This window comes from Oncorhynchus mykiss, chromosome 12, assembly GCF_057628025.1.
Source record: "Oncorhynchus mykiss isolate SJ-2025 chromosome 12, ASM5762802v1, whole genome shotgun sequence".
Taxonomy (NCBI): Eukaryota; Metazoa; Chordata; class Actinopteri; order Salmoniformes; family Salmonidae; genus Oncorhynchus; species Oncorhynchus mykiss.
In genome coordinates, this window is record NC_143033.1 from 45,795,807 (window position 1) to 45,819,637 (window position 23,831).

At 41.6% G+C, this 23,831-nt stretch overlaps 2 protein-coding genes across 13 annotated transcripts in view; both read right to left on the minus strand.

Annotated features, from left to right (window-relative positions):
* The window catches only part of LOC110537669 (calpain-5), a 43,962-nt gene extending 37,520 nt beyond the window's left edge, over positions 1-6,442 (minus strand). The window contains exon 1 of the mRNA XM_021623883.3: positions 6,286-6,442. The gene's annotated coding sequence lies outside the window, so the exon portion shown is untranslated. The remainder of the gene's footprint in view (positions 1-6,285) is intronic.
* Positions 6,443-15,249: 8,807 nt separating this feature from the next.
* LOC110537671 (cullin-5) overlaps positions 15,250-23,831 on the minus strand; it is a 43,218-nt gene continuing 34,636 nt past the window's right edge. For all 12 annotated transcript variants that reach the window (XM_021623889.3, XM_090192569.1, XM_090192568.1 and 9 more), the window contains 3 exons: positions 20,646-20,764; positions 17,330-17,453; positions 15,250-17,096 (listed from right to left, as the gene is read on the minus strand). In XM_021623889.3, coding sequence (XP_021479564.2) covers positions 16,902-17,096; positions 17,330-17,453; positions 20,646-20,764 — 438 coding nt within the window. In that variant the 3' untranslated portion in view covers positions 15,250-16,901. The remainder of the gene's footprint in view (positions 17,097-17,329; positions 17,454-20,645; positions 20,765-23,831) is intronic.

Genomic DNA, 23,831 nt, shown 5'->3' on the forward strand with positions numbered 1-23,831 from the left:
TTATACCATTGATCTTGGCTTAATAATACAGTTTCTTCTTCTTTTTGTTGAGTTTAGTCACATATTTTCTCAATTTGCAATAAGTAAACCAGTCAGATGTGCAGCCAGATTTATTAGCCACTCCTTTTGCCCCATCTATTTCAAACACAACGTTTTTCAATTCCTCATCAATCCATGGAGCCTTTAAAGTTCAAACATTCAGTTTCTTAACAGGTGCATGTTTATCGATAATTGGTAGAAGCAATGTCATAAATTCATCAAGTGCATCATCTGGATGCTCCTTATTACAGTTTTTCTCAATTGCTAAAACACTAAAACCCATTGGCTGAACAAAGTATTCAGTTGCCTGCACTCATTTAGCTAATTATGCAGTCTGTTGTCAATACCTTAAACCATTTCACATGGTAAAACACAATTTGCAGATCTCACTTAGACTTTTCAGTAAAACTCTAAACACATTCTCATTCTCAAAACACATTCTGCACTCTAATGCACATGTCATCCATACTGGTAAACACAAGTGGCAACAATCAAATAGAAGACATGTCATTGATTGAACACAACCACTCAAAATTGATTTAACCTGTTTCAAATGATGCGACACAACCAGTTCAGAGAGCAAACAGGTTGTTGAAGGTGGGAAGGAGAAAGTCTGAGAATGGATACTGTAGTACAGTGTATTGTAGGCTGTATACTGTACAATGGACAAATTGTATGGCCCTGAACATTGTGCTTTCCATTTATTAACAGTATTGACTGCTCAATAGATTGACTGGTTGCAGGTTCATATCAACAAATAACAAGAATTACAGTATCACAGAGACAAAGGACAAGTTTGTGAGATGCAGGGTTACAGTACTGTAAAAATAGGGGTACAAGGAGGAGGAAGAACAAAAAACAAAATTGCAAAGAGCAAAGCAGAGTAGTAATTTCTGATCAATTTTGAGCTACTATGATAGAACATGTTTTCGTTCATCAAAAGACAATGACGGGAAAATCTGAATATTTTTTTAGATTCCCTGAGAATTGTATGTTTTGAACAATGTGTTTTCTATTTTTCGGTGTATTGTTTACTGACTGCTTGAGAGTGTATATCATTTTGATCACTTTGTTTCTGATTTGAGAGCAGTGTTTGATTTTGAACACAGGTAAAACTGTTTTGAGGCGAATGTTTCATTTTGCAAGAGGAGTCAGAGGTTATGTAAATAGTTCTTGAAGATGAGGTTTTGTGTTTAATGTTTTCAGGAAATGGAGCAAGGTTTCAGAAATTGTGTTTTAGCAATTGAGAAAAACTGTAATCACATCAGACCAATAAATATTTTTATTTGGGGGATTTCTTAAGCTCATTGAGCTCTAGCGACTCCTTGTGGCGGGCCGGGCGCCTGCAAGCTGACCTCAGTTGTGAGATAAACGGTGTTTCCTCCGAGACATTTGTGCGGCTGGCTTCCGGGTTTAGCAAGCATTGTGTTAAGAAGCAGCGCAGCTTGGCGGGTCATGTTTCGGAGGACGCATGACTCAACCTTCGCCTCTCTCTCTCTCTCTCTCTCTCGAGCCCGTTGGGGAGTTGCAGCGATGAGACAAGATTGTAACTACCAATTGGATATCACGAAATTGGGGAGAAAAGGGGCTAAAAAATTATTATAAAATGCTTCAAAACTGCAACATTTTCTCTACACCCAATGGCAAAATCTCACTCAGGGCCTCCAAAAGGCTAATTAGCTAATACTAAAACTCTTCATACAGAAAAACTTTGCTTTTCAAAGTACCATTTGAGCCTTGCAACATAGAACCATATACTGTAGGCCTGTCTCAGTTTTGGAAATGTTGGTGATACTTTTTTATATACAGTATAGTGTATGTGTATATTCCTTCAAATGAGTGGATTCTGCTATTTCAGCCACACCCGTTGCTGACAGCTGTATAAAATGGAGCACACAGCCATGCAATCTCCATAGACAAACATTGGCAGTAGAATGGCCCATACTGAAGAGCTCAGTGACTTTCAACGTGGCACCGTCATAGGATGCCACCCCTCAAACAAGTCAATTCGTCAAATTTCTTCCCTGCTAGGATTAGTGCGGTCAACAGTAAGTGCTGTTATTGTGAAGTGGAAACGTCCAGGAGGAACATTGGCTCAGCCGCAAAGTGGTAGGACACACAAGCTCACAGAACAGGACCACCAAGTGCTGAAGCGCGTAGCACGTAAAAAATAATCTGCAACACTCACTACCGAGATCCAAATGTGCCTCTGGAAGCAACGTCAGCACAAGAACTGTTCGCCGGTAGCTTCATGAAATTGGCTTCCATGGCCAAGCAGCCGCACACAAGCCTAAGATCACCATGTGCAATGCCAAGTGTCAGCTGGAGTGGTTTAGAGCTCACCACCATTGGACTCTGGAGCAGTGGAAATGCGTTCTCTGGAGTGATGAATCACTCTGGTAGTCCGACAGATGAATCTGGGCTTGGTGGATGCCAGGAGAATGCTACCTGCCCCAATGCATAGTACCAACTGTAAAGTTTGGTGGAGGAGTAATAATGGTCTGGGGCTGTTTTTCATGGTTCAGGCTAGGCCCCTTAGTTCCAGTCAAGGGAAATCTTAATGCTACAGTATACATTCATACATACATACTAGACAATTCTGTGCTTACAACTTCTTGGCAACAGTTTGGGGAAGGCCCTTTCCTGTTTCAGCATGACAATGCCCCTGTGCACAAAGCGAGGTCCATACAGAAATGGTTTGTCGAGATCAGTGTGGAAGAACTTGACTGGACTGGACAGAGCCCTGACCTCAACCCCATCGAACAACTTTGGGATGAATTGGAACGCAGACTGCGAGCAAGGCCTAATCGCCAAACATCAGTGCCCGACCTCACTAATGCTCTTGTTGCTGACTGGAAGCAAGTTCCCGCAGCAATGTTCCAACATCTAGTGGAAAGCCTTCCCAGAAGAGTGGAGGCTTTTATTGCAGCAAAGGGCGGACCAACTCCATATTAATGGCCATGATTTTGGAATTATATGTTTGACGAGCAGGTGTCCACATACTTTTGTTCATGTAGTGTATGACGTTTCTAGTTCTATAGTCAATATGAATCATCCAGAATTTTGATATTACACTACAGACAACACGTACAACACATTTCCACGTCAGTTTGGAAATCAATAATCATCTGAAAATAAAAAATGTACAAAGTCAGTATATGGTTTGTCATTGCAAGGGTTCATTTAATGAGACTACTAGAGTATCAAATAATATAAATAATGCAATTCAGACATTTTGAACAGGGCCCTTAAATGTAGTACAGTAAATAAGGAGCCATTTGGGACACATGTCTGCTCTTCTGATAGGACACAGACAAAGTGATTGTCTCTAGGATGAGGACTGCCAACATCCTGATTACACCCATGGATCTGGAGGAACAGTACCACACACACACACACACACACACTTCCCTCTTTGGTGGTGTGGTAGTGCAGAGAAAGACAAAGAAGAGAGCGTGGGAGAAAGAGATCCTCTTTTTCTTTGTTGGTGTGGTAGTGCAGAAAAAGAATGTGCAAAAGAGAGAGATTACACCTCTCTCCATCTCCCTGTGTGGTAGTGCAGAGAAAAAACTGAAAGAGGGGATACCTACACTGGTTGGCTGGTGGAGGGGTGCACCACAGGCAGGCAGGGCCTTCCCCCTCTCCCTCACCCCCTCCTGAATGTGTTATGAGGAGGGCTATCCCAGCCAGCAGCATTATGCCATACTTTCTTCCTCTCTGCAGTCTCCTCTAGCAAGCTAGAAGTTGGCCGATCCATGCATCTGACATCAGTGGTGTATTCAGGAACCTGAAAAGTTCAGGCCCCAGTTTCCTGATAGCGAAGGAACTTAGGCTTACGAGTGTTTTAACAATACATCTGTCCTGCAACGCGGAAGATTTAAACAGTGTTTCCCAAAACACCACACAGAGAGAACATTTGCTAAGTGTGTGTGTTGAGGAACGCATCGATACCGATTAGATTGATACTGCTAGGATCGAAAGAAAGCTGATTGCAGCGCTGCCTTTCTCCATTCAAATCTTACCTTAACATTAGAACTATTCCACAATAATGACAACGGATCAGCTCCTACAGAGATATTATCACCTATGGCTGAAAATATTAAGACCCTATAATAATGCATAAAATTAAGATCTGGCACATCATTGCGCACCTGTCAGGCTACACAAAAGTTACAGACAGTAGCCAACTAGAAAAAGAAATGGAATGAACATGAAATTGATTTTAATATTAATATGAAGCCTATACTGTAGGCAAGCTATTTATCTTTAACTGCAGTCATCTCAGTTTTTATTTTGAGCATATTTTTGTCCTTTATTTGTTTGTTACAATTGCAAAGACATTGGCAACTTTGTATTTGTAGTCATCTTTGTTGTGAAGTTATTGGCGCTCACAAAGAGACAGATACAATATTGATTCTATGTTTAGCGGTAATGCATATAAAGTGAAGCAGTAGGGAAAAAACGAATCTAACGACGAACTTAGCTGTTCTACGAGTGGTCTGAGGAAGTCGGTAAATAACAAGTGTTTTCATGTGCAACTTTAGGAAGGATGATTTTGGGAAAGAGCTCTGAGATTCAGCGATGTTCCTATGAAGGTTCTAACGATTAACTTAGCCTTAAAACTAGGAGGGATCCAGCTTTTGTCAAATTAACGTCAGATAGGATAACTTACGCAGCAGGATAATAACGTAACAGGTTAGGAGAATTAAGTTAAAGTCAGAAAAGGGATATGGTTAGCAAAAAAATAAATATATAATTATGATGTACAATTGGTAAAAGATGGATCCGTCTAGTTATGACCTTAAGATGCTTTTGGGAAACCGGGCCCTGAATGTTGCATATAGAAATAGAATGAATAGAGACGACACAATTTCCTATTTCTATCTGACAGACAATCATTTGCGCTCTATACAATTCATTTCCATAGGAACGTTCCGTTTCGTCATCCTCCGTCACTCTCTTAACCTATCAGCCTACATGCATCATAATTTGCTATAACTAATAGGCTGGCCTTTATAGGCCAGATGCATTAGTCATAACAAAAGATGAGTGCATTATGGCAGTGTTTCCCAACCTCGGTGCCTGAGTACCCCCAAGAGCACAATTGTAACCCCAGACAAAAACACATGATACAACTTGTCAAGGTATGCTTGTCCAGGGCCACAACAAAAATATGTAGCCTACTGTTGGGTGTACTCGATGACTGGAGTTGGGAAGCTGCATTGGGGGACAAATAGGCAAGGCTTCTTACAGGAGAGAGAGAGAGAGCTAGCATCCAGTAGGCTATATTAGTTGTGTCACATGGACCTACATTTAAGAATCAGATTACACATAGTTTTACAAATGGCTTGCATATGACATAATTTAAGGCAATCAGGCCTACTGTAGACATTTCTTATTTCGCAATGGACTGTTAGTGTTCTGACCTAGATCTATCTGACCATTTGTCTGCCTATAACAGTAGGCTATTTACTCATGTCTGTGTAACTGTTTAGGTGAAAGATTGAAGGTTTAGACGGTCGTAACGGTAATAATAAGAGCCTATAATTTGGACACAGCTGCCTATCCATCCACATCGCTCTGGCCAACCAGCAGTCGATAGAGCAACGGAATTAAATGCAGGGTCGTCGGGCAAGGAGAGGACAGTATCCGCGTGGGTGTTGGTCTTAAAACCAGACAATTATCAACTTGGTCCTCACATATCAGAAGGAGCAAGTTAGCAATGCATTCTCCTGAAATATCAAAATGATCAAATAAGCACCACTCTACTGCAAGCCCTTCTGGAAGGCATAAATAAGAACATAGGGTTATAGCATTAGTGGCAAACTGTAGCTACAAATCAAGGTTGCAGTAGTCTATTGTTTGGTGGGATAAGATGTTGTTATTCTGTTGCCAATTGTGGAAAGAGCAGATCCTAGCTAATAACCACATATTGAAAGACTTCCTTCGCGCGTGGTATCCCACAGCAGTGCACGCGACGGGTCAAACAATGCTCCCAACGGACGGCGAGGCATAGGCTAACTCCGTTGGTAATTGATCATGTCTCTCGTATATGCACCCTGCTTTGAGCACAACACAACGAGCAGCGAGCAGCTCGCATGACTAGCCTACTGTATTTTCCTTCCAACTACGGTTCCCGCCTCCCATCACCTCCTCAACCACACTCACTCGTATTGCACGGATTACAAAAGCGGCATCTGCCGCGAGGTCCCTAATGCAAATGAGGCGGTGTTGTTTTACTGTTACCTGAACAGAGCTCCTCTCCCTTGGGCGACGTGTTCTCTCTGTTCCTCCGGGAATCCAGCGGGTCAGGTATGGCAGTCCCAGCCGGGGCTGCTGTGATTCCTCCTCGGTCCTGCCTGAGCAACGCACCCCCCTCCGAACCGCTTGCAATCTCGCTCTCCCCTATGGAAAGCCAAAAGGTTCAAATCGTTTTACCCGGAACATGTCTACACTTGTCATTATCATGTTTCACTTGCTTTTTAAAAGTGTCAAATGTAGATTTTCTTAACGTGTTTTTTCCCACTTCAGTGTGCGTTTACGTGTGATTTGAACGCTCGTAATGATCATTTTTCACGTGCTTTTTTCAAGTGTCAAATGTCATTTTTACAAGTGTTCTAAACACCTGTCCAGTGCACATTTACAGGTAGCATTTTTTATTATTATTCATGGGTGACTAATAAGCCCAAGCAGTAAGCTAGGCCATTATATACGTTATAAAATATTGAAAATGTATAAATAAACTCAGCAAGAAAAGAAACGTCCCTTTTTCAGGACCCTGTCTTTCAAAGATAATTCATAAAATCCAAATAACTTCACAGATCTTCATTCTAAAGCGTTTAAACCACTGTTTCCCATGCTTGTCAATGAACCATAAACAATTAATGAACATGCACCTGTGGAACTGTCATTAAGACACTAACAGCTTACAGACGGTAGGCAATTAAGGTCACAGTTCTGAAAACTTAGGACACTAAATTGGCCTTTCTACTGATTCTGAAAAACACCAAAAGAAAGATGGCTAGGGTCCCTGCTCATCTGTGTTAGCGTGCCTTAGGCACGAGGACTGCAGATGTGGCCAGGGCAATAAATTGCAATGTCCGCACTGTGAAATGCCTATGACAGCTCTACAGGGAGACAGGATGGGCAGCTGTTCGTCCTCACAGTGGCAGACCACGTGTAACAACACCTGCAGAGGATCGATACATCCGAACATCACACCTGCGGGACAGGTACAGGATGGCAACAACAACTGCCAGAGTTACACCAGGAACGCACAATTCCTCCATCAGTGCTCAGACTGTCTGCAATAGGCTGAGAGAGGCTGGTCTGAGGGCTTGTAGGCCTGTTGAAAGGCAGGTCCTCACCAGACATCACTGGCAACAACGTTGCCTATGGGCAAAACCCACCGTTGCTGGACAAGACAGGACTGGCACAAAGTGCTCTTCACTGACGAATCGCAGTTTTGTCTCACCATGGGTGATGTTCGGATTCACCTTTATTGTCGAAGGAATGAGCATTACACTGAGGCCTGCACTCTGGAGTGGGATTGATTTGGAGGTGGAGGGTCTGTCATGGTCTGGGGCGGTGTGTCACAGCATCATTGGACTGAGCTTGTTGTCATTGCAGGCATTCTCAACGCTGTGCGTTACAGGGAAGACATCCTCCTCCCTCATGTGGTACCGTGATTTCCTGAAAGGCAGGAATGTCAGTGTTCTGCCATGGCCAGGGAAGAGCCCGGATCTCAATCCCATTGAGCACATCTGGGACCTGTTGGATCGGAGGGTGAGGGCTAGGGCCATTCCCCCCAGAAATGTCCGGGAACTTGCAGGTGCCTTGGTGAAAGAGTGGGGTAACATCTCACAGCAAGAACTGGCAAATCTAGTGCAGTCCATGAGGAGGAGATGCACTGCAGTACTTAATGCAGTACTTAATGACCCCCCCCCCCCCCCCCCCCCTTTGTTCAGGGACACACTATTCCATTTCTGTTAGTCACATGTCTGTGGAACTTGTTCAGTTTATGTCTCAGTTGTTGAACCTTGTTATGCTCATACAAATATTTACACATGTTAAGTTTGCTGAAAATAAATGCAGTTGACAGTGAGAAGATGTCTTTTTTTGCTGAGTTTATTAAAAAGAAATCACTATATTGGGGAAAAAAGTAGTGTGTACACTTTGTCACTGGTGTAAAATTCCAAATGCTCTTTGACGTACAAAACTGTGTATGCGACCAATACACTTATTTTATTTGATCACTATTTGAAGCCCTCATTGCCACAACAATTGAAGTGTAATTTAAATTTAGAACTGACATAAAATTGCTTTTTTATGTACAGTCAGCCACCTTGCATACATCATTCACAAATGTAAAAAAAAGTAATAGCAATTTAAAATATCCCAATCCCAATCCAGGAAAGGAAACACAAACAATAGGAAAGGAAACGAGGAAAGGAAGCTAGGAAAAGTAATAGTAGAGGAAAGGGAGTTAAGAACAAAATGGAACTGAACAGCATCGGCAGTAAACGGTTTCTGTTACAAAACGTTTTGTGACAGACTAAACGTTTTGCAATAGATTTTGTGTAATGAATACACCCCTGATTGTACCCCTCGATTTCCAGGGGCACTTTCAGTAGGCAAATGTTGCCAATAGAAATGTTATAAATAAGGCTGACATGATTTGTTATTCTACAGTCAGTGAGGCTTGTTTGTTCCACACAATACATTTCTATCTAAAGGTTCCAAAAAATCCTTGTCAGGATAAGGTAAGGAAAATGGATTTCAAGACAAAGCAATTCATGACAGACTATTACTGAATCTGACTATTACAGAATATGGTCGTGACTGGATACCACAGTTTCACTCGAAAAGTGTTGGCTTGTGTGAACAGCCCATTTGTGTTTCCCAGTTGAGGCTGCTTCCCAACTTCAGACATACTGCATGGTGACTATTCGTGCATTTCCCTGTGAAAAAAGCAACACAGAAAACACAGGAAAGTTTAGAATAATTCCTGTTTTTCAGTAGTAGTTGATGTTAATTGCGTAATGTAAAACAAATCATTCGTCATACACTACATTCATACTTGAATGTCACTGCAGATTTTTCTATACACTCGACCCTGGCCAGTATTTATCTTCATTTTATATTACTGAATGGCATGTTAGTGGGAAGACAAATACGCCATATTAAACAACTGTGTGTGTGGCACCATTGGTCGAGCTTAAGGCTGCAGGGAAAACTCACTGCTGGACTATGCTGACCACTGTCTCCATTTACCAGAATTGTGCTTTTGTGCTTAAATTGTTTTTCTTCTAAAAAACACGTTGTAGCACTCTGGTGCACTGCAAAACATTAGCCATTCTGTATCTTACACACTGTCAAATGCAATGGAGTGTGTTGAATGGTTGGTGTCCATACAAGGACAAGTATACAACTAGACATGACCATCTCAATGACCAGATAGCCATTGAGGTGAGAAATGTAGCCTCACCAACAGCAAACACACCTCCATAAACATTACTATGTAAGCGGAAGCTGGTTTGATGATGATGATGATGAGGGGGGCTGCACTGCTATTTCACTGTTAAATGGATCAGGCCTTTGCTGACAAGCATCTGAAATAAGATAATCTTGTATCATGCTCGGACTGCCTTGGATATAAGTGCAAGTGGATACCGTCTTGGCCACGTACATAGGCTTACGTGTATGTGTCCTCCAGATTGAAGGCCTATCTAAGAGTAGAGCAAAGCAACTGGTGAAGTACTGCTCTGTTTTAGCTGTTATGGGCAGCCTAGCTGTGTAGCGAAAAGTGATTTAATGTAATGTAATTTATGATTTCAAATAAAGTACCGGCATATAATGTAATCTTCAATCAAATGTTTGTATGTGTGTGTGGTTTAAGTGAGGGATCAACAGCGTGGCCACTTTTGTTGGGTTGTATTGCAGAAATCTCAAAATGAAAGCAGTGTGTTCCCTCCGATACAGTATGTCAGAGGTTGGCAATCCTGGTCCTGGAGTGCTGCAGGCACATTGTTTTTTATTTAAATGACCTTGGAAGACCAGGTGTGTTGAATTAAGTCAATAACTGAATTGATCAATTAGCTCAGTAGCTCATGGTTTGGGGTACAAAAATGGGGATAGAGGAAAGAGAAAGAAGGTTTAGGGGAAAGACTGGCGAGCAGAGGCAAGTAAGGCCAAACCATTTATACAAAGAGATGTGGCAAAATAATGTATGGCATGTTGTGATGCCTTGAGGAAGCTTCAGTCTTCCTTTTACACTCAACAATGTCTATGTGTTTATGCATATACATGAAAGGCTTGTCGTGGTATTCATATAATTACCTGAAACTCGTCTGTCCATCAAGATCCCACACCTGGAACTTCAGGTTCTTGCAAGTCACAGTCTCCACGTTGAAGCCGATTGCTGTACAACACAATGACAGAGATTAAATACCTTGAGCTATAAGCACATGTCAAGAAAGAAGAAAGGAATGCCCTGTAACCATCCACTGTATTTATGACATGTGAAAAGACCATTTATTATAGTGGAGCACACAACAACATAGCAATCTGTTCTCCTTGTATGAACCTGGAACTTTCCAAGTAGAAATAAATGAAAAACAAAAGCGTAACGTACTGGGAATTAAATAGATAACAAAGTCAGTTACAGTAACATAACGATGGCGCCATGCATTTCTATCACAAGTTGTTGGGCTGACAGGTGGCATGAAATGGCAAATAACTTGTCAGAAAAGGGCGAAATCTTTACTATGAAATTAGTAAACAAACTAGGTACAACATCCTCTTGGCTAGTCAGTACAAAAGAAAGATAACCGGCTAACTAGCTAACATACAATAGAATGGTAAGAGAAGCTAGTTAGCACAACATGCTAGCGGACTTATAGAAGAGAAAAACACATTCATAAACGCTATACAGTACTAGTTGTAAAACGCGATGGAATGTATAAAATGATATCTAAAATCTGGAAATAAAATAGCACACTTACAGATAGGTAACGTTAGCGAAGGAGCTCCTCCATCGATGTTTTTTGATCATAAGCTTGCTTGAAGGAATCAATCAGTAGGCTTCTATATTTATATATACTGTATATTAAAACAGTTATATTTTTCTAAATTTAAAGGCTTTACGAAAAGCTTTATGGCTTTTGGAAAAGAGAAAATCAACCATATAATTGTCCTTCAACAGGGAAATTCCTACTTTGAAAAGTAACTTCACAGAAGACACGCGTTTCCTACACTTGGAAATGCAAACACAACAGGTGAAAAAAATCTAGTGTAAAAATGCTCACAATGTGTGAAATTAAGAAGTCCTGTTTTATTCACCTGTTCACGCAAAAAGGACATGCGGAAGAATTAAGTTTAAAAATGTACACCAATCGGTTAGAAAGCATGAATGTTGTACTTTCAGACGCATGAAATTGTGCTACCGCACACGTTTCGAACGTCTATGTAGTAACTAGCACAATTTCAAGGGTCTGAAAGTACCACTTTGTAGGCCCTCCCTTGTCAATTTCCAGGAGTTTGACTTTGTTTGATATCCGTCTGGTCAGGGTGAATTGCTTACTCGGGGGGGGGGGGGGGGGGGGGGGGGTGTTGCTAAATATGGATCAAATAGTTAAAATTTGTAAATTACATTTACTAATGTAAACAATACAGCAAGGCGAAATTTAAAAAAGTGTTTCCATGTTGCATTACAACTACAAAGTTGACGCTCACTAGCTATCTTATTTTCATTGAAATAGCATAGCTGGTTAGCTAGCTAGCAATAGTCTTCTGTCTTGCCTGTAACTAATGGTTGTTACTTTGTGGAATGTAGCAATAGGTCTTTGTAATTGTAATTTGGTTGAGACTAACATTAGTTTGGAAAGTAATTGTTTACTTTGTGTATATTTGTTGTGTAATTGGTTGGCTTTGCTAGTTAGCAAGCTGAGATGTATTTGCTCAAGTTGGCTAGCTAGTAGCTCATGTTTTAGGAGAACAGGCTACCTCCCTGTAGAATCTAGACAATAGAGAATGGGGAATAAGATCTGATGTGCAGCTGCTTCTATCTGGCTGTTGCAGTGCCCAGATGAGGTTAGAGCAAACCGCTACAGAGACAAAAAGGTAAGATCTCTGTCTTGAGTGGCTAGATTTCAAGGTTGAACCAATGCAATACATTATTTTATTGGCTTGCTAAATGAGCTGCTTTTCCTGAAAATGTATATCTGATAAAGTTGTTAGTTCTAGTTGTTGTTGTACTTATGGAATGTCCAGGAAATGTTACAGCCACAACATAATCAAGTACTCAAGCACCTGCAGACTAGCAAGGAGGAAAGCCTATAGAACAATAACTACTAGCTATTTATATCCGATAGACATTTTATGCGCTTGCTAAATGAGCTGCTTTTCCTAAAAATGTCTCTGATAAAACTACACTCTTAGAAAAAAAGGGGCTGTCTAGACCCTAAAAGGGTTATTCGGCTGTCCCCATAGGATAACTTTTGAAGAACCCTTGTTGGTTCCAGGTAGAACCTTTTTTGTTCCAAGGAGAACCATTTTGGGTTCCATGTAGAACCCTTTCCACAGATGGTTCTACATGGAACCCAAAAGGGTTATACTAATGGGACAGCCGAAGAAAGCTTTGGAACCTTTTTCTCTAAGAGTGTATCTAGTGGTTGTTCTAATGCAATGTTTGCTAAAATTATGTATGTTTTGTACTGTTATTTTTTACATTCTGAAACATTGTCATTAGTTTTGGACTAGACTATGATATGGAAATGTCTACTGTAAATACTACAATTTTTAAAAGGTTGAATGAAATTAGCACCGTTTCTAATAGTTTGTTGCTACTGTATGGTGAGGAAGTGGGAAATATGGAATACATCAGGGTCAGCTCCTGCTCTCTGGGTCAGCCCCAGCTTTCTCCGGGTGTATTTAGGTGGTGACCCTGGTGACCACGGGCAGTGGTCGGGGCCTCTCTTCAAGGTCAGCCCCTCCTCCCTGGGTTGAACCATCTCTCTCTGGCAGTCTCCCATACTCTCTTCCTGGTGCAGTGGAGGTAGTGACGCCCCCTGGTGGCTGTGGGCGGGGGTCAGCCCCCCTCTCCCTGGGTTGGCCCCATCCCTCTCTGGCCTTCTCCACCAATATCCCTAGTGCAGGGAGATAGGTGGATGTAGTGTCGCCCCCGATGGCCCTGGGCAGGGGTCGATCCCCCCTCCCTGAGATGGCCTCAGCTTTCTCTGGCCCTCACCCCCGATATCCCTGGGGCAGGGAGCTGTCTGGATGTATTGGCGCCCTCTGTTTGCCGTTGTCGGGGTTTGGCCCCACTCTCTGGGGGGTGACCCCCCTCTCCCTCGGTCGACCTCAGCCCTCTCCCCTCATCTCCCTGGCCTGGTGCAGGGGGCTGGCTGGATATACTGGTGCCCCCTGGTGGCCATGGGAGGGGGTAAGCACCCCTCTACGGGGGTCTGGGCCCCATCCCTGGGAAAGCCTCAGTCCTCTCTGGCCCTCTCCCCATATCACTGGGGAAGGGAGCTGGCTGTATTTGCGCCCTCTGGTGGCCTTCAGGGCGTCATCCCACCCAGTAACTAGAGCGAGTCTCTGGGTTAGAGCGTTAACATCGCCTGTAAATGCACACTGGACAGGTGTAATAAACACGTGCAAAAATGGACCAAAACAAGCGTTCTCATCACCTGCAAATGCACACTGGACAGGTGTAATGAACATGTGTAAAATTTGACCATAACGATCGTTCAAATCACCTGTAAATGCACACAGGACAGGTGAAAAAAAAACACATGCACAAATGACATTTGACACTTTAAAAAAGCAAGTGAAAATTATCATTACAAGCATTCAAATCACCTGTAAAAGCACACTGGACAAGTGGAAAATGCACATGTAAAGAAAATTACATTTGACACTTGAAAAAAAATACTAATCACAAGTGTTGCATGTTTCTGGGAAAGACGATTTGAACCTTTTGGCTTTCTATATGTCCCTCTCCAAGTGCACGCCAGGGAGGAGCCTACAAGGAGCTGCGGACTGAGCATGTGCGGTGTCGGTGTTGACACCAAACGCACACTTAAAGCAAGTGCAAATCTTATTAAACGGGCTAATTTTGTGATGGTCTGCTCAGACTTTAAAACATTATGCGCGAAATGTCTTCAATACGCTATTAATGTTGTCTGATAAATGCAATGGATGAGTGTTGGTAAGAAATCACATCACTGAATTGAAAAATTTTGGCTGCACTCTGCCCCACTCGTGTGGTCAAGATGTGCAACAGATAAGAATACTGTGTAAAAAGATTAACCCATGGACTGGAATGAACCTATAGCGCAAGGGACCAGGTGTGTCCCCCAATTAGCACTACTGTTTTTCGAAGAGTATACTTGTTCTCTTTCCTTCATGGACTTGGAAATTACTGCTATACGGAAACTCTGTCTAGCCCATGCCAACACCAATTAAATGCGTCTACATTTGTGGGGAGTAGTGAATGAGAGCAAACTTCTGGAGGAAAGAGAGATTATAAAGGACGCATCCCGACCATAGGCTTCTTGTCTAGAGTTAGGCTATAAACCATATTGCACACACGGGATTCGAAGTGGGTATTGCAGCAAGCAGTTTTTCAGTTCACAAAGCAAACCCTGCATCATTCGACTAACTGTTTCTAGTTATACAGGTGCTGCGTTAAGCAAGTCGAAATTTCAGAGTTTCTTAGTTCCGACTAGCATGCGAACACTGCATTAAAACGTGACGTCGTTCCTGGACCCAGACTAACATTAGTCCTAGATTGTTTTAAAAATATTCTCAATGAAGAATCTTCATTGAAAGTGCACTTTATTCCAGAACTATGTTTAATCTGGGGTGGGGAAATTGGCTCCACATGAGTTAACAATAACTTTCAAAAATATTTTCAAAAGGACTCCATTTGACAAATTCCTAAATAAATAAACTTGCAATGAGCATGACACAATTTATTTGATTCGTTCACCCACCAGGCCATACTCAACATCAGCATTCTTTTACAAACCAGCTGTAACCGCAACAGAGATTTAGCACCATTTATAATGACAGCGACGGAATCAGAATTCCCGAAGTTTAATGCCGCCTAGCAATAGACATATGCTAGAAAATGTAGTTACTTGCACCTTTTTCCTGCTTTGGGAAGTAGCCCAGGGTCGAATGACAACGTTGATTTTGACGGTCATATTTTTTTTAATAAGGTGCTGTTTATTTCATCGTTTCATTACATTTCTGTACACTCCTTTAGCTCTGTACTGTAGTAGTTACCATCGGAACCATGTATAGAGAAGGTTATATACAGTATTTGGACATTGACATGTTTTGGATCCGTACTCCAGCATTTGAAATGATACAATGACTATGAGGTGAAAGTGCAGACTATCAGATTTAATTTGAGGGTAATTTCATCCATATTGGGTAAACCGCTCAGAAATTACAGCACTTTTTGTACATCGTCACCACATTACAGAGAACAAAAAGTATTTGGACAAATAATTGTGCCTCTTTCTCAATTATTATTTACGATTTATTCATTATTATCTGCATCCACGTTAAATGTAGAAGTGTTTAGAAACATTCACAAAAAAAGTGACTCCAAAATGACAATGCATGGTAAATAATGTCTTTCTATTGGGCACAATATAATCAAAAACACAACCAAAACAAACTGCAATTGCATCCAACAATTTGTAGTCACGGTGTGCTAAAAATATGGGACCAAATACTGTTGACTACTACTTTAAATGTATTTTCTAAATGGTTCACCCGATATGGATGAGCATACCCTCAAATTAAAGCAAACAGTCTGCACTTTAAAATCAGTCAAAACAGAAAATATGTGTCAGTCTCTCTTGTGAACATTTCTGAATTACAATATATACTGTGGAGCCAGTTTCCCCACCCCAGATTAAACCTAGTTCTGGAATAAAGTGCACTTTCAATGAAGATTCTCCATTGAGAATATTTTTAAAAATCTGGGACTACTGTTAGTCTAGGTCCGGGAAAGTCCAGGAACGACGTCACGTTTTAATGCAGTGTTCACATGCTAGTCGGAACTAAGAAACTCTGACATTTCAACTTGCTTAACGCAGCACCTGTATAACTACAAACAGTTAGTCGAATGATTCAGGGTTTCCTAGTTCCGACTAGCACGTGAATGCGGCATTAATTCTTTGTTCTTCACCACAAACAAAAACATGGCCGACAGCTTGGCTCAGACAGTTGCCAGAGGACACAGCTTGTTCTGTTGAAGAGGTCCGGCGACTAGTGTTGGCCAGGCACAACTTGGGACTGTAGATATGGAGGAAAACAGACCTCCTACCGTTCTTCCTTCCATGTCATTAGAGAGACCTAACAACCATCGCCACTCCAATAGTGGTGTGGTGTCTATGGATGGTGTCGGGGAGGTGGTGCAGTCTGTGTGGTGGTTGGTTGAAAGTAAGGCGAACGCCACATTAACCAAGACAAACCTTCACAACCACCATCCACGTCCCGTCTACAGACAAGGAAATGCCTCTTAGACAAAAACGATGACTGACACTCGGTGGGTGTGGACTCCTGCTGAGAAGCTCAAACTCATTTCTTTTTTACCCTTTCATTTTCCCCACACAAACTCCTCCTTTTATACATTTCTGTAACTCTGTCCTAAATCAAGTCTTTATTTCCCCACATGAATAGATAAACAAATTATCAAAGGTCAACTTGAAAATATTGTTATTGTCCATCAGGGTTGAACCCCCACGATACAAAGATGTTATTTTTCTCTAAGACGGTCAGGCCTGGAAATATTTTATTGTCCATCAGGCCTGAAGAACCACCGTTATATGTCATCACCACCGTTACGCCATGTAGATGAAGGTGTTGAGATCCGTCTCGTCCCGCTTGATGTACTTGTGCTCAATGAGCCACTCCATCTGCTCCTTGATCATCTTCTTTTGAGGTAGGAACATGTTTTTGAGGATCTCGACCAGCTCTGTCTGCAGCTGGGCGTTGGTGATCCGCTTGCGCATCTTCATGATTTGGATGATGGCCTCCTGGAAAGGGAGAGACCAGGAGAAGAAAGAGAGGGTGAATCTCAATTGTACTGTATTCCCTTGATACCTTGCATCCTCCGTCCTTGCTGCTTTCTCAAAATGCATTGTAGGAGAAGAGCCAAGGGGAGAAACCGCAGATCTTCTGCCTCAATGTGCTTTGAGAAAGAGACAAGGATGTGAAATCAAAATCTTATTTGCAATGACCTTTAAATGGGGAAGCCCTTATACAGTACCTGTGTTCTCAATATCCTGAGCTGGACGATTCCCTCGTTCTCCTCCTCCCTCATTCGCTCTGTGGTGAGCTGAAGCCGGCCAATTAGGTTAATCTTCCCCCTTTTTTGGACCTTGGAGTTTTTTCTGGACACACACACACACACACACACACACACACAACATTTAGAGGTGGTACTAGTGGGTCTTTTTTGTGCCACATACTAAACTCAGCAAAAAAAGAAACGTCCTCTCACTGTCAACTGTTTATTTTCAGCAAACTTAGCATATGTAAATATTTGTATGAACATAAGAAGGTTCAACAACAGACAAACTGAACAAGTTCCACAGACATGTGACTAACAGAAATGGAATAATGTGTCCCTGAACAAAGGGGGGGGATCAAAAGTAACAGTCAATGCAGCTGGTGGCCACACCAGATACTAAGTACTGCAGTGCATCTCCTCCTCATGGACTGCACCAGATTGCCAGTTCTTGCTGTGAGATGTTACCCCACTCTTGAAAGGCACCTGCAAGTTCCCGGACATATCAGGGGGGAATGGCCCTAGCCCTCACCCACCGATCCTACAGGTCCCAGACGTGCTCAATGGGATTGAGATCCGGGCTCTTCACTGGCCATGGCAGAACACTGACATTCCTGCCTTGCAGGAAATCATGTACAGAACGAGCAGTATGGCTGGTGGCATTGTCATGCTGGAGGGTCATGTCAGGATGAGCCTGCAGAAAGGGTACCACATGAGGGAGGAGGATGTCTTCCCTGTAACGCACAGCGTTGAGATTGCCTGCAATGAAAACAAGCTCAGTACAATGGTGCAGTGACACACCGCCTCAGACCATGACTCTCCACCTCCAAATCGATCCCACTCCAGAGTACAGGCCTCGGTGTAACGCTCATTCCTTCGACGATAAACGCGAATCCGACCATCACCCCATGTGAGACAAAACAGTGACTTGTCAGTGAAGAGCACTTTGTGCCAGTCCTGTCTGGTCCAGCGATGGTGGGTTCGTGCCCATAGGCGACTTTGTTGCCGGTGATGTCTGGTGAGGACCTGCCTTACAACAGGCCTACAAGCCCCCAGTCCAGCCTTTCTCAACCTATTGCGGACAGTCTGAGCACTGATGGAGGGATTGTGTGTTCCTGTTGTAACTCGGGCAGTTGTTGTTGCCATCCTGTACCTGTCCCACAGGTGTGATGTTTGGATGTACCGATCCTGTGCAGGTGTTGTTACACGTGTGTCTGCCACTGCGAGGACGATCAGCTGTCCATCCTGTAGCGCTGTCTTAGGCGTCTCACAGTACGGACATTGCAATTTATTGCCCTGGTCACATCTGCAGTCCTCATGCCTCCTTGCAGCATGCCTAAGGCACGTTCACGCAGATGAGCAGGGACCTTGGGCATCTTTCTTTTGGTGTTTTTCCAAGCCAGTAGAAAGGCCTCTTTAGTGTCCTAAGTTTTCATAACTGTGACCTTAGTTGCCTGCCATCTATAAGCGTCTTAACGACCGTTTTACAGGTGCATGTTCATTAATTGTTTATGGTTCATTGAACAAGCATGGGAAACAGTGTTTAAACCCTTTACAATGAAGATCTGTGAAGTTATTTGGATTTCTACGAATTAAAGGGACATTCTTTTTTTGCTGAGTTAGATGATACAGGACAACCTCCAAGTCTAGAACCTGTAAGATACAGTGCATTCAGGAAGTATTCACACCCCTTTACTTTTCCACATTGTTGAGTAACGGAATTTCAAAATGATTCAAATTAGATTGTGTGTCACTGGCCTACAGATAAACCCCAATAATGTCAAAGTGGAATTATGTATTTAGAAAAATGTGTTGAATCAATTAGTATTCATTTTGTTATGGCAAGCCTAAACTTCAGGAGTAAAAATGTGCTTAACAGGTCACATAATAAGTTGCATGGACTCACTGTGTGATTTTTCAATGACTACTTCATCTCTGTACCACACACATACAATGATCTGTTAAGTCCCTCAGTTGAGCAGTGAATTTCAAACAGATTCAACCACAAAGATCAGGGAGGTTTTCCAATGCCTCGCAAAGGGCACCTGTTCATAGATGGGTAAAAATAAAAAAGCAGACATTGAATATCCCTTTGAGCATGGTGAAGTTATTAAATCACACTTTGGATGGTGTATCAAAACACCTAGTCACTAGAATGATACAGGCATCCTTACTAACTCAGCTGCCAGAGAGGAAGGAAACCGCTCAGTGATTTCACCATGACACACACACACACACCTGTGCTTTATAAAAGGTGGCACAAGAAACGCTTAAAAGGCCTTATAATTTGTTAGATACTACTGCACTGTTGGAGCTAGGAAAACTAGCGTTCCCCTACACCCGCAATAACATATGCTAAATATGTGACCAATAACATTTTATGAGGCCAATGGTGACTAATGAGTGTGATAGAAAACGGAGGATGGATCAACATTGTAGTTAGTGCACAATTCTAACCTAAATCAAGAGTGAAAAGGAAGTCTATAGAAAACAAATATTCCAAAACATGCATCCTGTTTCCAATAAGTCACTGAAGTAAAACTGTAAAGAATATTCATATTTTCAAGCATGGTGGTGGCTGCATCATGTTATGGCAGGCTTGTCATCGGCAAGGACTAAGGAGTTTTTTTAGGATTAAAATAAACGGAATAGAGCTAAGCACAGGCAAAATCCTAGAAGAAAACCTGGTAGTCGGCTTTCCAAAAGACACTCAGACAAATTCACCCTTCAGCAGGACAATAACCTAAACCACAAGGCCAAATCTACACTGGAGTTGCTTACCAAGACAATATTGAATGCTCCTGAGTTTCCTAGTTACAGTTCTAACTTAAAATCGTCTGGAAAGTCTATGGCAAGTATTGAAAATGGCTGTCTAGCAATGATCAACAACCAAATTGACAGAGCTTGAAGCATTTAGAAAAACAATAATGTGCAAATATTGTACAATAAAGGTGTGCAAAGCTCTTAGACTTACCCAAAAAGACTCACAGCTGTAGTCGCTGCCAAAGATGATTCTAACAATTGACTCAGGGGTGTGAATACTTATGTAAATGAGATCTCTATTTAATTTGCAGTAAATGTACTAACATTTCAAAAAAATATTTTTAATTGAGCAATTATGGGGTATATTTAATCCATTTTGAATTCAGGATGTAACAACAAAATGTACAATAAGTCAACGAGTATGAATACTTCCTGAAGGCAATGTAAGTAAAGCTAGCCCAGAGAGCCAACTCTGTGGCGGTGGAGAGCCGGGTTGCAAACCCCATCTGGTCACACATTAGGGAACACTTACATTAGTGAAAACTCCTGATTGACATAGAAGAGGGTGCCCTCTGCAAAGTCTTTGGGCGAACCCACCACTGGGTCGTAGGACAACACCTGCCGCTTTAGCTTGGGGAACGCTACCAGGGACTGAAGGAAAAGGAGAGAGAGAGGGAGAAGAAAAAGGGAGAAAAAAGGAGAGTGATGGAAGGAAGGAGAGAAGGAGAGACTAGAGTAAACTTAAAATGAGTGGATATTTGTTTTGCAGCTGTGAGGAGCATAGAGATTGAGAGTTAACAGGGTTCCGCTTTAAATGAAGTGCACATTTTAAAGGCTTCATCTATGCTTTAAAAAGGATTCATAAATGTGGCATAACTACCTATTTCAAATGTGACAACCCACTGTCAAATATGACAAACCTGTGCTTTATAAAAGGGTGGAATAAGAACCGATTAAAGGCCTTATAAAATCATATCAAATTGAGGCTTCACAAAGCATTTATAACCCTGCCATGTATCTTGGTAGAGCATTGCAATGCCAGGATAGTGGGATCAATTCCCAGGACCACCCATCCGTAGAAATGTATTCACACATTACTGTAAGTTGCTTAGGATAAGTGTCTACTAAATTGTATATACTATATTACATTACTTTAAAACATTTCTACACTGAACAAAAATAAACATGAAACAAGATTTTACTGAGTTATAGTTCATAAGGAAATCAGTCAATTGAAATAAATTCATTTGGCCCTAATCTATGGATTTCACGTGTCTGTGAATATAGATATGCATCTGTTGCTTACAGATACCTTTTTTTTTTTTTAAAGTAGCGGATCAGAAAACCATTCAGTATCTGGTGTGACCACCATTTGCCTCATGCAGTGAAACATCTCCTTTGCATGGAGTCGGTCAGGCTGTTGATTGTGGCCTGTGGAATGTTGTCCCACTCCTCTTTAATGACTGTGCGAAGTGCCTTGCTATTGGCGGGAACACGCCGTCGTACATGTTGATCCAGAGCATCAAAAGCAAGCTACAGCAAAGATACTGAGATTTCAAAATGCTTAAAACCATGATTAGAGACTGTCAACAAATACAGCAAAGAGATGCTGTTTTTATGAGTTCAGCACTGTCATTACCTTGTATTCAACACTATTATAAGACATAAAATCAGTGTATATCCTATTTCCACTCAGCGCTACAAGTTCTGCAGCAGTAACGAATGTGTATCTATAGGCGTGTGTTATCATTAGTGGCTTGGGTCTTTAGAGGAATTTTTCATTTTATCTGTTCATAGGAACAACATGAATTTGTGCATGAGGCAGAAATAATGCGGTGCGACTCGAGTTGCCCCATCAGCTTGAAGACAGTGTCCCTTTTTAGTCAGTGGAGATATGGGAGAGCGGAGGGATGCTGAGAGGCGGACCCTCAGTCTGCTGCTCTCTCCCTCCGCAGAGACTGACCATCAGATGCAGATACCGTCAGTCCAGTAAAATAAAAAGCAAACTATTTAAAATGTATGCTCACTCAACTGTGCTTCACAAGTAATATAAACAACGAATCTATTACCGGTGTGATCATATAGCCTACCTGAAATGTGAAATATATATATATTTTTTAAGTGTCTCGAACAACAATGCATTAGTAGCAAAGCCAATATGCGGTGATAATGTATTGGGCACATATATTACTGTAGCAATGAGGTTTGTGCAGTAAGCTAACTCGCTATTGTTATTTTACTGCTGCTCTTTAATTATTTGTTACTTTAATTTATTTTTAGGCATTTCTCTTAACTGCATTGTTGGTTAGGGGCTTATGAGTAAGCATTTCACTGTAAGGTCTACTACACCTGTTGTATTCGGCGCATGTGACCAATTTAAAAACAAATAATTTTATTTTGTTATTAATGTTGCAAAGGCTTTTGTTTTTCAAGTCATGTTTAAAAAGAAATCTGGAGGTATATCAGCTTGTTTTCCCTGCTAACGCTATCTTTCATTTCCATTTACTATAGCAATTGTGATCGAATCAACACAATATTAGCCACTTTCAATGCAACATACCGAAACAAAGAACTATGTAAGAGATTTTGTTGTAGCCAGAACATATCAGAGTAGGATTCTATTGCATTGACACGCACTACTCAGTCCGTACTCTATACAGACCAGTGCGGCCTAAACAATCAGAGCTGCAGTAGGCCTATATCCAAATAGACCATTGCCATATATGGATGTGCCATTTACTTTTAACTGGACTGTGTTTACAACATGAGCGGTTGTGAGTAGATGCGCTTGTTTTGAGATAACCGCAAGAGCTCCATGTAGCCACGTGTGCACATTTTTTCATGTTCTTTGCTAGTTATTGAGCTACTAGCCCAATTATAGATACTTAGTAGTCAGCAATAGGTAAGTGATTGCTTCCTACAAGAGCACAAAATATGTAAATTTTCTAGAAAAGCAAATCAGGTAAAGAGCATTTTTTTGTGTATTTTGTGTTGTATTTTGAGACAAACTTCAATAAGCTAAGTAGCCAATAGGCAGAGGGTAGCATAATTTGTCTGATTCTCTGTAATAAATGGTATGAATAATATTGCATTTTATTTTGTAAAGTGGTTTCTTGCATCAAACACCACAACATTGTCGGTCACCTCTTTGTCTGAAGGACAAGATGATGAACCTGTTTATGTCAAGCCCTCCCTGTTTTATTTTCCCCCCAAAAGTCTCACAGAATGTAGGCCTACATTAAACACTACACATTGGCTGCAACTGTAGACTGAATGATAGAACAGCTATTTCCATGTGAAAATGTTACGGGATGCATTTATGGTAGGCCTATAATACACGGCTCAAAAAAATAAAGGGAACACTAAAATAACACATCCTAGATCTGAATGAATGAAATATTCTTATTAAATGCTTTTTTCTTTACATAGTTGAATGTGCTGACAACAAAATCACACAAAAATTATCACTGGAAATCAAATTTATCAACCCATGGAGGTCTGGATTTAAAGTCACACTCAAAATTAAAGTGGAAAACCACACTACAGGCTGATCCAACTTTGATGTAATGTCCTTAAAACAAGTCAAAATGAGGCTCAGTAGTGTGTGTGGCCTCCACGTGCCTGTATGACCTCCCGACAACGCCTGGGCATGCTCCTCATGAGGTGGCGGATGGTCTCCTGAGGAATCTCCTCCCAGACCTGGACTAAAGCATGGATG